This window comes from Equus asinus, chromosome 21 (genome assembly GCF_041296235.1).
Source record: "Equus asinus isolate D_3611 breed Donkey chromosome 21, EquAss-T2T_v2, whole genome shotgun sequence".
NCBI classification, from domain to species: domain Eukaryota; kingdom Metazoa; phylum Chordata; class Mammalia; order Perissodactyla; family Equidae; genus Equus; species Equus asinus.
Window position 1 is genome coordinate 8995221 of NC_091810.1, and position 14505 is coordinate 9009725.

At 43.1% G+C, this 14505-nt stretch overlaps 1 protein-coding gene across 1 annotated transcript in view; it reads left to right on the top strand.

The window, feature by feature from the left end:
* LOC123284046 (rho GTPase-activating protein 20-like) overlaps positions 1 to 14505 on the top strand; it is a gene marked incomplete at its 5' end in the record, with an annotated part of 48453 nt that overhangs the window by 11501 nt on the left and 22447 nt on the right. The window contains 6 exons of the mRNA XM_070493508.1: positions 1165 to 1242; positions 3495 to 3561; positions 5987 to 6142; positions 8870 to 9039; positions 10414 to 10575; positions 13344 to 13453. Coding sequence (XP_070349609.1) covers positions 1165 to 1242; positions 3495 to 3561; positions 5987 to 6142; positions 8870 to 9039; positions 10414 to 10575; positions 13344 to 13453 — 743 coding nt within the window. The remainder of the gene's footprint in view (positions 1 to 1164; positions 1243 to 3494; positions 3562 to 5986; positions 6143 to 8869; positions 9040 to 10413; positions 10576 to 13343; positions 13454 to 14505) is intronic.

The following is a 14505-nucleotide window of genomic DNA, read 5'->3' on the forward strand; positions in this document are numbered from 1 at the left end:
GTCAGCACAGGAAGCTCCCAGCATGCCTGCGTCTGGGCCCTCGGAGCTCTACCACTGGGTTCTGAAGCACTTTCTCATAATCCTTAGGGCTACAAGTAGTTGGAAATCAATGAATGCTTTCATTGATAGAAGTCCCATTATAAGCAAGTTTCAGGGCCATCTGTCATATCAAGCAATTGAATTCATACGAAGAAAAATACAATGAAAGGACAAAGAATGAATTACGAAAGGATTCCCTTTGTTTTTAATGTCATCTTCAAGCCTCTGAGTGTCCCCTTATGCTGTCTGTCTTCTTTAAGCACCGTTGATTTAGGACAGGGGCCTTCCTGCCTGATAATACTCCAAAACTACGTGCGCAGTCAGTGTTCTTGGTTACCGTTTTTCTTCTTTTAAAATGTCTTTTGGAGTTAAGAGTTCAATAGATATCTCAGAATCCTATTAATTGCTTTCGGGTACTTTTCTGTAAACTGTCTTCCTATTTTAATGGAGCAGTTTCTCACTGTGAGGTGTGGCAGGGAGCTATTGTGAATACCCTAGTCACTGGCAGAGTTTGGAATGGAACTTGAGTTTCTCAAATTTTCAGTCTAATTTCCTGGAGTCATTGGTTTCATTTAATTTTCTCAACATATCTTGACAATGAAAACTTAGTGACCATCATGCCAGACACAAAGAAAGTACTCACTAAAGAATAGCTTTTAAAAATGCCTTTTATAGCCAGTTCTTCTGATTTTACCAATACCAAGTATGTAATTGCAAAGAAATAAAGCCATATTACAAAAGCACAGCTCAGGAAGAGAAAGGGTTCAGCTCCTCCTTCTTAAACCACCCCCCCTCCATTACAGAAATAGCCTCAAGGTGCTGAGGACCAGCCCACGGGCCTGCCCGGAATTCTCAGTCTTTCTCCTTCTTGCTTAACCTGTTATGTTTTTTATGCCACAAATCCTTTCAGAGAAATGTTTGATTTACTGAAATGCTTCCTACTAGCCTCATGTTATACAAAGGAATGAAAGTAAATGGTATTTAGGGGTTCGTGCTCTGCATGTGCTGTGCTGTATCACTACCTGAAAACGAGCTTGCCTTTAGAAAACGGATAGTAATTTGACAAAAATTATTTAAATTTTTCAAATTTAAATTATAGCAATTTTTCGCATTTATTTTTTACAGTCTGTAACTGTAACAGTGACCAATTCGGATACAGTGAATAACATTATCAACATGTCACTACCAATGCTTGGAATAACTGTAAGTTACCTGCAAACTATTTTTACTTAAAAACCGACTTTAATTTTTGAGATTTGTGTGTGTGTGTGTGTTTGCATAATGCACCACCCATCATGACGACTGATTATTATGGATTTCAAAGTCATATTTTGTCCCCCTTCAAATTTGGAAATTGAAGGCAGCAAAGCTATATTATTAACCTATATATGGTTGCTATTCTTGTATTCCCATTTTAAATTTTGTGCAAATGGAAAGTAATAGCATAATGAAATTGGGCTATAATTTTAGAGTGCTAATGGCAACATGCATTTTTATTGTATGTATTTTATACATGGACAATCACATAAGATTCTAAATATTTCCTCCTCCACTGGACTGTTCCTTCTGTATATTCTTTCCTGATTCCTCCCCTCCCATCGCCATTTGCCCTGGTTGTCATTTCAAGGACTCAATCTCAGTATGATGAACCCTAAATAAGATGTTTTCTTGTGAACTTTGATATAAAGACCATCTGGCTACAGGCTCCACCCCATTGATGCAGACCCTGAGGATGAGTTGGCTGATGCCCTTTGTGAATTGGTAAAGGAGGAGACAAGTTCTGAATGAGACCACGAATCCGGGGGTGTTTGTGTCCACATCACTTTCATCCTGTTCTGCTTTTAAGTGTCTGCTCTTTGATACTTTGATGGAGCTGGTGTGAGCTGTTGAAATTCTTTTTGGTGAGAGATACATATGTTTGAGGACGAGGTTGTGTCAGGGAGAAGAGAGGGAGAGTGACATGCAGATGGACAGAAAACAAGGAAGCACTTGTAAAGCACGACTCCTCAAATAAAATTCTCTGGAAATGTAAAAATGCCCTGCTACAGTGACAGGGCGTAATTACAAGACTTGTATTTAAAATTTGCCTAACCCAATGGTATAATAAAGCCTCTTAAAAGCTAAGGGCAACCAGAATTTTCCACAAGGAGCCAATGATTTCTGTACAAACAGAATTAATAATAAGACATTTTAAATGAATTGGAATTTATATGCATGAGTAAAGCACACTTCTGCATTGATTTCTAACCTAGAAGATGTGTACACTCTGAATAACAATTAAACCTTGGAAGAGAGTGAGTGTTTTTAGGGATGAGGTTAGGGAGATTGATTAATGATATAGCTCATTTTATTTCATGATTTTAATTTTCCTTAGTGTAAAGTGATCAATCTCACTAGACAAAAAAATTTCTATTTTAATGAAGAGTTGGGCTTATTTGGCTATATATGTATGCCTGATTGAAGAGATTCCAACACAGTGTTTCCAATCCCTACCTTAAAAGAAAAGGTTTTTATTAGCTCTCATTTCCTATTTGCAACACAATTTTGAGCAGATTTAGCTGTGCAGGCGTGTGTGTGTGCCTGTGTGTGTGTGTGTGATGGCCGCCATAGCTGGGACTCTCCTTCAGAAGGGCTAGACTGATTTTTAATCAGGAGTCAAGGGCAAGCACGGTACCTATCAATCACCAACAATTCCGTTTCAAACATTTTTTGCTTTATCCTCTCTTGGAGAACTCTTTAAAATAATTCAGCTGTCTTTATAATTTTGACTTGATCATTCCGAGTAGGCTTTACAGCATTACTGGCAATGATTCTGCTGGGAGTGGCTGTGCTCTGCATCTGACCTGTTCTCTCGGTTACAGTTCTTGTGGCTTCTTTCCCGCGTCTGCACCAGAGTCAGTGCGCTGACTTCGCTGGGCCATCTCCTCAAGGCCTCCTGGGCTTCTGCCTCCTTTAGCTCAGGGTTGCTGAGCCATCGAGGCCTTTCAAGCTTTACTTTCATGGAACAGTCATGGCAGGGTGTGTGGCTCTCAGGACAGCATGCTTGTCTGGGCAGGGACATTTGAAGGCAAAAGCCAACATTCTCCAAGGAGTCTGGAGATAGCAGAAGGCAGGACTCTCAAGATTAGACTTTTCCTCCTTAATAAAGGGGGCATAACTGTGATTTCTTTTGCTATCGGCCATGCCCAAATTGAGGGGCTGACTGCATTGTGGTTCCATAGATCCTTGGCCTTCATCAACAGGGACAAGAATCAGGGAGGGTCTATTGGAGGCTGTGAGAGGGATAAGGGGTTACTGAAATCGGCGCCATTGACTCCAAAAAACTGTAGCCACCCCCATTGACCAAATAGCATTTATACTGGCCCCAATTTTTTCTTTTTGGAAGCAGAAATGCTAAGGAACTGGTACCTGCTGTGAAAGATTTAGTGTGACACATAGTTCTTTTTGTTTCCAAGGGCTCTGAGAAAGATTACCAGCTGTGGGTCAGTTCCGGCAAGAAAGAGGCCCCATGCCCACTCACTGGTAAGTGTCTGGGAACATCTCAGAGGGGGCTGATTGGGTAGAAAACTGCAACTCTGAAGTCTCCAAGGAACGGTTGCTCAGTCTCAAGCTCCAAGACCCTTAAAAGTGAAAATCTTATGCAATATTCCTTCCTACATTTATTAAATAATTACTAAGCACTTACTCTATCCCAGGCACTGATAACATCTCTTCATTCCACGGCTTATGGTCTAGTTTGTGGGAAATGTGAGTTTTTCTTCTTTACTTTTTTACTTGACAAGCAGAGCTGTCTTGAAAAACTTATACATACTTACTTCCTCAGGTATGATGGCAACCTGGATCGGAATTTCTTTTCCCATCTATTTATTTTTTTATATTCCAGTCTTGAATTCCTCTGTTCCATTTCCTAACTACTAAGTAGCCTCTATTTTGTGAGAATCTTAAAAAATCCAGCCATACCTCTGAATCCAAGTACAAATATTTATTTAATACTTGCTCTGTGTCCGAAACTTTTCTCAGCATCATAAGGAAGATGAGATAATTGCAGTTAACTCCTCACGTCTTCACTGACTAAACCACCGGTACTTTGCTGTTTCTCAGGCCGAGTTTTCTAGTATTGTTCTTGAGGTTATTGATAAATCGATTACACCTCTCCTAAAATCGTTATTAGAGCAAGTGAGCTAAAAGAATAATAATTCTTGGATCACCAAATTTGTTCAGTGTGGAAAATAGAGGGACTAAGACAAGGGAAGGGACAGGCTCTGTTGCAGACCTGGCAGGAGGTCTTCTCAGCCTTCACGGAATTGAAGAGAGTGAGGACCTTGCTCTGGATGAGCTTGGGCTGAAGGGAGTGTTATGGCTGGTTTGATCTTCTATCCAGACCACTAACACTGTCTCCCTGTCGGCAATAAGGCTGTTTTGCTTTCTTCTCATTCATGTGTTCACTGCAGGAGCACTTTGAATTTCCTTCAAGAATTTTTCTTTTGTGTTCATGACTTGGCTAACTCTCTGGTGCCAGAGGACTAGCTCTCAGCCGCCTCAGCTTTCGACATGGCTTCCTCAGGAAGCTTAATCATTTCTCACTTTTCATTTAAGGTGAGAGGTGTGTGACTCTTCCTCTCATTGAACACTTAGAGGCCATTGTAGGGTTACTAGCTGGCCTAATTTCCATATTGTCATGTCTCAGGGAACAGGGAGTCCTGAGGATATGGAGAGAGAGGGGAATGTCAGGTCAGTGGAGAGGTCAGAACACACACGCATTTATCCATTAAGGTCTCCATCTTAGATGGGCAGTGTTCATAGTGCCCCAAAACAGTTACAATAGTACCATCAAAGACACTGATCACAGATCACCATAACAACTATAATAATCATGAAAAAGACTGGAATATTGCAAGAACTATCAAAATATGACACAGCGACATAAAGCGAGCAAACACCGTTGGAAACACGGTGCTGATCGATTTGCTTGACATAGGGTTGCCGGAAGTTCTCAATTTGTAAAAAGCGCAGTATCTGTGAAATGCAATTAAGGGAAGCACAATAAAACTAGGCATGCCTGTATTCTTCAAGAATGAAATCCACACCACACTGTTGGGGAAAAGTGCAATTCTCCACAGTGAACTCTATGGAGAGGAAGCAATTTAAAGCATGGAAGAGCAAAACAAATCACATGGCAGGCAACTCCCGGTGATGTTGGGGGCAGTTTTCCACTCTGTAAACACTGTTTTGCACTTTGCTTCTGGGTTTCCAACACCGTGCAGCCTTCCCTCTGATGGCTGCCTGGCAGGGCCCTGGGTGGTTGGGCAGCCATGGGAGGGCAGCTGAAGGCACAGAGCCCTGCTGCTCTTGAGGAGCCCTTGTCTTTAGAACTGACAAAAGGAAATAAAATCTGTGTTAAAATGACATTACAAGTGAGACAACAGTGATCACAGCAATTCTGAACATATATGGTCCAATTCTTTAAAAACCATTGACCACCAATGTTTATTAATATATTTTCCTTGATCCTTATAAGTCTGTGTGAGGGTAAGCATTTAAAAGGATGAATGTCAGGCTCAGAGAGGTCAAGTAATTTGCCTCAGATGTACAGATCTAGTTAGTGTCAAGGCAGAAACTAGAAGGCATTAAATATTCTCGGAGGGAAACACAACAAAAGTCAAGATTGTGCAATGCACTTATGGATCTATGCATTCCAAAGAAAGCAACGTGGTTAAAAATCTTTTTCTCTTTCCTTTTTAAACTCTTTTGCTTGGGCACCTGCTTTTTGCAAGGTGTCGCCTGTGAGGGTGCACGTGGCACTCGCTCAGGAGCACAGCCTTCTTCATCCAGAAGCTGCGGGAGAATGGCAGCACACACTGGTGTGGCCCACATGCTCACAGTAAGGAGGTTTGATCCTAATCCATCACCATAATCCTGATGCATAGTTAGGTTTTTCTCTGTACAGGACATGAGCATCCCTACATAATTAAAATGAGCCATCGTCCAGCCACTGGGCTCCTGCCACAGGGACCAGAGGGCTCCACCTTCCAGGAGTCCCCAGACACGCAAGGCCAATTCATCCTGAAGCCAAGGCACCCAGCCAGGAACCAACAGAGGAAAGGTGAGCCCCTCCCCTCTGGCAAGCGCCTTCTCTTGGCTCATGTCTCCACTTCCCAAACGCGTGACACAGAGCTGATTTTCCATGTGTGGGTGGAGAGCCCGTGTGGACAGGAACCCAGTACCCACCCAGAATCAAGCTTAGAGAAACTCCAAAGGTCTAAAATCAAGACCCAGCTCAATTCTAGGAAGGTTTTTTTTCTTTTTTAATTCTTCTAGGTAGACAGTTGCTCCCTTCTCTGTATCCCTAGAGCACTGTTGCCATATAGTTCTGTGTCTGCACATCCATGTGTCTTCTCAGAGCATGTGCTTCTACAACCCGAGAACGTGCCTTCCCGATCTCAGGGATTTGTCCAGTATCTCGGTCTGTCACGGGAGGGGACCAAATGACCACATGTCTTAGACACACCTGGAATCAAAAACTCCAGTGGAGTGAAGAGTTATGGAATTGAACTGGACTCTCTTCTGGGCTTGGGCTGAAGTAGCCTTGGGATGCCAGAGAGAACTGGACTCTCAAGTCTGTTCCCACAGCAAGCTCGCTTTCCACGTCTGCTTCAGACCCAGGGCGAGACCAAAACTAGACTGAATGTTTATGGTCAGGGCTTTTTTATCTTCCTTCTTGTCATTTTTTCCCCTACCACTCCAATATTCTCCCATTGATATTTCTTTCTCTGAAGAAGACATTTTATTTATTTGGGAAGTATTTGAGCCAGAATAGAATTTCTACTTCAAAGTATTTTTATTATGATTGTTATTCTAGAAGGATAAATTTTCAAAAAATTTATTTTTTAATACACACACCCTAATTGGAGGATGAGGAAACACTAACCTAAATCTTGCCAGGACTGTTTAAAACTAGCTAGGTTTTGGGGGCCAGCCCGGTGGTGTAGTGGTTAAGTTCAGTGCGCTCCACTTCGGTGGCCCAGGGTTTGTGCGTTTGGATCCCAGGTGCTGACCTACACCACTCATCAAGCCAAGCGGTGGAGGTGACCCACATACAAAATATAGGAAGATAGGCACAGATGTCAGCTCAGGGCCACTCTTCCTCAAGCAGAAAGGAGATTGGCAACAGATGTTAGCTCACTGTCTATACTTTCTGTCTATGCTCATAGAGTAGCTGAATGTGTAGCTTTGTATCAAGGGATAGAGCACTCTTCTTCAGAGCATTCTTGTTTAAGCTGAATAATGGAATACATTTGGATAGTTTTAGAAATAATAAAATCAGGTTAAGAGTAGGAAAACCAGGTTGCATACAACAACTCAACCTATATTTTAACGTGTATCTGAGACAAACATTTGTACATGCAGACATATAGAAATCTTCTCCTGGAGTTAAGAATGTATTGGCTTGCTTCTCTCTTTCTAAAATGGTAGGGGTATGAATGCCAGGCAGGAAGAAGCCTTAGTTAGGGGAGTGGTGGCATTCCTTCCTGACTGCTACCTTCTGGAGGCAGTGAAATCAAATGGAGAATGGGGGTGGGGTCTGCTTTGGGGGGGGGAGACAGATGTCTAGGCCTCCTTAGGCCCTCTGAGTGAGGGAGATGAGATTTATCAAGGCTGCTATGAGCCATGCCTTATGCTGAGTGGGACCTTCTAGTATTTAGTCCAAAGAGGTGTAGGTAGCATCATTTACATTAAAGTTGACCAAACCAAAGCTCAAAGAGTTTTCAGTAAACTTATCCGACTAAGCGGCAGAACCAGGAGCCTTCTGTTTCTCGGATCCTGCTCTCTCTGGTCCAGCCCCAGGAGCACTGCATCCATGTGAGTGGACATGGAGATGCACTCACTCCTTCCCAGGAAGGCCGAGTGGTTGGACGTTGAAGGCTACTTGGTGAAATGTTGCTTCACTGTTTATCCTTCTACAACTTGGCTCCTCTGTTGACATTTTTAGTATTTGGTATAAACATGTGATTTAAACAAATGGTAAGGTACCTTCTTAGGTAAACATTCATAGCTGAGCAGTAGAAACTTGGAACTCAGCTTTTCCTTGCTGATCACCTTTCCTTTGAAAAGCATTCTTTTGACAGGGGCTGTTGGGTAGTTAAAAATCATCTTTGGGTAGCTTTGTGGGGTGTCCGAAGAAACACGGCCACCTGGAATCTTACCACATAGCCAGCATTTAATGACTACTTCCCAAGGACCCTGACTGCTGATAGTCATCATGGAGCTGCCTGAACGTTGTGGCCCCCAGAGCAGAGGCCAGAGGCGGGCTGAGAAGTGGGCTCAGGCAGGTTGTGTCTTGAAAGGCAGATCCTTTTGCTGAAAGAAAGTTGACCATGGTTGGGCGTTCAGAAAGCAAACAGGGAATCTAAGAGTGGGAGGAGACTTACTATGAAAGTAGATGATTGCCAAACTCTGCTTGATTTGAAAACCAAACCTGGTTAGCTTTCGAAATGTGATCTGTCACCTGAATCCACCGTTCATACTAAACATCAGAAAACATGGACAAGTACAAGTGAAGTGTCTCATGCAACAGGCAGGAGAGAGCACTGCCTAGGAAGCATTTCCCCTGGAAGAAGTGACCCCGAGTCTGAGCAAGCCTGTAGGTTTGCAGGATGAGGGGAAGAAGAGCACGTTAACACCACAAGGATGCAGTTGGCCAATTTCCAAACGTGGGAAATTCTGTGCAAAAGCTGACTCAGTTCCTCTTTCTTCTTGCCATCGCAATGAATGTGCCGTAAGTAAATTAAACTAACTACTACTGATAATCTCACTTCTTCTTTGGATTCAGGAAAGAAGTCAGTGAGAATTAATTTTATGGGCAACTGGGCCCTCCGGCGTGGCTCCAGCACCTGCCAGGACCTTCTGCACGTGACGCCACCATCCCCAAAGCCAGGGCAGCTCTTTGGCATCAGCCTCGGGGATGTGTGTGAACGCGACAGCCTGCCCCCTTCTCTTCTGGTGGGTCTCATTTTGGTCTTCTGTGGCTTTCCTGAGGAGGGAGAACTCTGAGAGGTCAAGTGTCTCGTTTAAATCTATCCCTAAATGGAGAAATCTTTAGACAGCCGCTGGCTTTGGGGGAAAAGCTTTGCTAATATTACGTCAAAGAATAAAATCTGATTTAGGTACTGCTGAGTCATAAAGCAAACACTACAAAAAAAAGATACCCATGTCCATTCCATAGGTTTAAGCAAAGACCCACATATGCCTGCTCAGATCAATGCAAATGGGCTCTATGTGGATGAGTCTCTGAGAGTCCACCCCGTCTCATCTTCTCTGAACTCCACAGTAGTCTTCAGCCTCCTTCAGCTGAGTCTACTCAATCTCACTCCTCAGAATCTCTCAGGTGACTTTGACCTGTATTTCCAGTGCTGAAGCATACAGACTCAGCCTCTGGCATATGTGGATCCTTTCATCCAAATAGAATGTGTCAAGTGACAGCCACAGAATTTGGCCTGTGTTAACTCAAATTGGTGTATGGAATTGTCAGTGTCAACATTTATTGAGTGTTCAGTATCTCTCCAAGCACTCTACCAGATCTAGGGAACTTTAGGCTAACGACGAAGAAATGTGTCATGCCAGTCCCATGCTCCTACTACCTCAGTCCTTGCAAGTTTCACAGCAAATTTAGGGGGTAGCTATGATTATCATCATTCCCACTTCACAAACGAGAAAAAAAGTAACCTCACTAAAGTGTACACTGTGCCCAAGGCCACACAGCCAAGATGTAGCATTATAGGATTCGGGTCCCTTGGATTACCTGACTCCAATACCTAGAGCCTTTCTGCACCACAAGCAGAGGACATGAAGATGCAGCAAAAGGAAAGGAAAGAGTGATGAGAAGGGGATGTAATTAGAGGAGGAGGAGAGGGGTTTGGAGACCCCGATTTTAAAAGAGGGAAAGCAATCCAGGAAGTAGAAATAGGGTACGCAGCCCCTTAACGGGGAATGAACAATGGGACACGGGTATGGCACGAAGATTTCCATAGCTGGGGAAGAGCAGCTATATTAGGGCACGATGAGGAAAGATTGGTGGAGTAGGAGCGGGTGATTCCATAAAGGCCTGGAAGCAGGGAAGTTTGATTCAAAAGTGTCAGTTCACTGAAAAGGAAAATCTGACTTAAAAACTGTTTGAAATGTTTCAGCATATGAATGTAGAAGGGATGGTTGGGTAGAAAATAGAGACACTGAGAAAAAAACTTCTACGTTTGCTTGCATGCCCCCCCCCCCCAGCACTGCACCTCGCTTACCCCAGCTCAGACAAGGGGGGAGCTGGTGCTCTTGGCTCCTGGATATGAGGTACCATTGATTTTTTCTTTCTCTTCTTCCCTATAGGATATGCTTTGCTTTCTTAAGCAAAAAGGGCCGCTCACAGAGGGCATATTCAGAAAATCGGCCAATATGAAATTATGCAGAGCCCTAAAGGAGACATTAAATGCTGGGGACAAAGTGAACCTGGACTGTGAATCTGTTCTTGTGGTCGCATGTGTCTTAAAGGTAGGGAAACTTCTAGCATTATCCACACACAGCGTAACTCTGAAGGTACATGATCAATTTCCTTCACCGTGATTGCCCAGGAACCATAATAGGCATAATAGATTGAGAAACTGAAAAACACTTCACGAAGTCCAAATTTAAGGGCGTTGGTTTGGGTGTTAAAAGCCCCAAATGTTAGATATACTTTCCTTTTTCATCACACACTACCTTCTCCTTCTTCATTCCTGAACATTATCCCAGAACAATAATAATAAAAATCCTAAACACACACTTAGATGTACAGAACGTTTACCAGAACAAACATCCTGTTTTTGATGACTTCTTCACCATTGTCCTAATGAAAGCAAAGTTTACAAAAGAAAATTCGTATGAAACATTTGAAAATAGATAGAGAGGTTGACCGTAGTCAGTAAGCCAACATTTGTCATTCAATGAATCAAAAAATGCTCAATGAGTGACCAAAAGCTCCGTTCACTTCTTCATCCTTCTTTCGCCTGTCTCTTTTAATTTAAAAGTATTGTAGGGGTGACTTCACTATTTTTTGCCTTCTTTCACCCTTACCAAATTTGGCATCCTTTATTAATGTTTGTTAAGCTTAACCCACCACCCACGATTATGGTCACACAGTAACAAGCTCCTACCACATGCTTCTTCTTATAAATCTGACTTTTAAAGTAGGTGCAGCAATGAAAATTTGTTTGGAATTCTGAAAATTCAATAGATTTATACAAAAAAGGTTTTTAAATGATACCACTAAATCACAAATATCCAGTTATGTTTCTATGAAGGGAATCATAGAACAGGGAAAGAATTGACTCAATCCATCTTGGTATTTGTTAACAGCTGTAAAGAGGAATGTCATAAGTAGAAATGACTACAATAGGTTATTAAAATTCTCTTATAATCGAGATTCCATTTGGTCTTTCCTTGTTCCCTATGATTGTTCAGCTCTGTGATAAATAGGGACAGTTCAGAAGTGGCTTAGAGTCGACCACTGTGACACTGGGATGATTAGAAATATACTCTAGGCATGCAAATAGCAAGTTGAGTGTTGCCTTCTGTGAGGTGCCCACCTGGAACTGATTTTCCAGCAAGAGTTAGAGTTGCCCATCAGCAGAGTCTTGCCTATCTTTCTGTTATAAGTACACACTAGCAAGGGGGTGGCCACTCGTGGGTATAGTTCTTAGACATTCCTAAAGTTGACTGATCTTGGTGGGGAATCAGACTTTGCAACTTGGCTTTGATAATACCATGCCCAATGAACTGGGGTGTTGACCTAAACCAGAAATGAGTACATCATCAGGACCACATTGAGTTTGCCATTGAGCTGTCTAAAAACAGAGGTCCAGCAGTGAATACCCTTGGCATATTCTGCTCGGGTCATGTTCTGGCTTCACCACACTCAGCCTCACCAATGGGCTCCCACAGAACAGGGTTCAGGAAACAGAGAGGAGACACATGCTCCGAGTGCATGTAGTGTGGTACGCATGAGGCAAGGGCCCTCCTGCATGCTCCCAGACTCAAAGAGCCGGCCAGAGTTGGACTGCTTCCTCTCTCCAAATATATTGGAAGCACTCCATAGGAAACACGGTGAAAAGCACTAACTACCATGGCTAGCTACAATACCATGGGTACCACACACCAATCAACATAGTCAAAGTGAGAGGACTGGGACTCTGTCCGTTGGCTTCTCTGCTCTGTCCCCAGTGCTCACAATAGTGCCTGGTACTAACAGCAGCTCAATAGGGATTAGCATGAGTGAACCATCATTAGATTCTCATTAGGATTGTTGCCCTGAGGCACTTCTCGAGCAAGCCACCACTAAGAGAAGGCATGTGCTGCTGAGTGAGAACAATGGAAGCTAGGTGTGCTTGGAAGCTAGCAAGACAATGTGACAACTTCCCCTCAGTCTTGCACAAACATTAAAGCTTTGTAAATTTTAATAGGCCCAATTCTACGATGTTAAACTTGTTCCTCAGCCCTCTAAAGTGACAGATGTTCCAGGCCTCCACTTAGGAAGTGGACATTTGTGCGTCTGTAGCCCTGATACTCAGAGGCCTGAAGTTGCGATGTATCTAAGTTTTTAGTAAGTTTCTTCTTTTGGAAGGATCTGTATGTCCCACTCACAGACTGTAAGGGGTAACACATTGTTACCCAATGGGGATTTTAATATATTTCCAATGTCTGCTGCTTCCCAGTCTGCAGGATCAAACGTTCATACAGTTAAAACCAGGATGAATGAGGCTATTGTGACGCAGTGTTCTCCCAAGGAGCACACATACCTCAAGTCAGAAGGCTCAGTTCTCTCTTAATATGTGTGCGAGAGCACAAGGGTGTGCGCGTTTGGTTTGTTTCAGAACTTCTCTTGCTTGAGTTAAGAGCAAGCACTGTGTCTCAAACGGGGATGGGTATTTCTTCTCAAGAAACTAGCAGGATTGAGGATGACGTCTCACCGGACCTTGTCAGTTTCTACTAGTTTACTAAAATGGACACCAAGAGGAAGTTCCAGGTGATAGAAGGGGGCTTTCTCTTCGCTCCCACTGTGGCCCACTCTGCTTTGATGCTTCTAAGTTTTAGAAGTCCAAGCACCCACTTCAGGGTGTGCAGGTCAGTGGAGAGGTGGAGCTGAGCGCTGCATTGGTCACAGTGTGGGGAGCCTGAGAAGGAAGTGGGGACAGAAACTCAACTTTTCAACTCCATGTTTTCCCTGTAATTTGTCCAATATGTATTTGCCATAAGAATAATACTCTTCTTTTGATGTGTGTAAGGATTTTCTTCGAAACATCCCAGGGAGCGTCTTTACATCTGACCTCTATGCTAAATGGGTCAGTATAACTGATGGAGAGAACGAGGAGGAGAAAATCGCTGCCACTCAGAGGTAACGATGCCATGATTACTCTACTGGGGCACACCTCCAAAGTACAATCAACATACTCTTAGGAAAATATTAGCTTATACTTTACAGCTTTGTCCACTAAAATAATGACCAATGCCAAAGAGTTTGATTTGACCACTCCCACGGAGGCCAGTTCAAAAATAGTGGCATGCCTTACTGCTCTTATTGAGTTCTCGTTCTTCTCCTAGTCTTGTTAATAAGGAATCCTTGACCATTTTATACCTTCTGAATATGTTGTCGACGAAAATAATCCATAACCAATCAATAAATGAAAATTTGGGTGAGTTTATTCTGAGCTTAAATTTTAGGATTATAACCCGGGAGGTCTTTCCACAAAGGAACAGAGCACTCCAAAGAAGTGGGGGTACATAGGGTGGTTATATACCCTCAAAGAGGGTGTTTCACATGATTGAAATGTCCCTCCCACAATAGCCACAAGAGTGCCCTGTCGGCACAGCACTTGATGGACACAGCAGGTAGTGGGTCTGCTATCTCCAAGGGCGCAGCAGGAGGCAAGTCTATTGTCTCAAGCTGGGCGGTCACAGGTGAGCGCAGTAATCAGTTTCTAGCCTAAGGAAAGATGCTTAATCCTTAAGGAGACACCAACGTTGGCAGGGGGAGGGAAGTTGCACCTTTATCTCAAGGGCCTTTTGCTCTTGCCATAGGGAATCTCTAAAGCAGATATACAATGCATGCTCAATGGCCTCGGTCAGGCCCTTTTGGAAAGACAAGGTCAGGCCCGAATTAGGTTTACACCAAAATGGCTTCCTCATATATTCCAATATATCCTATTACTTGCCATTTTTATTTGACAATATGAAACTGAGAGCAGATGAAATCCTTTGGTCCAAGAGAGATGCTAAAGGACCAATCTGCCAGGGATATGGTCTTACCTTTGTCAAACACTTAACTAGCCAGAGAAGTTCTTATCTGGTTCAGGAACTGAACTCAATGAAACATTTTTGCCTGGAACTTTGCTGGGCTCTTACCCTGAGACAGTGTTCCTATATTGCTACCTTCAAAACAAAGGGAGC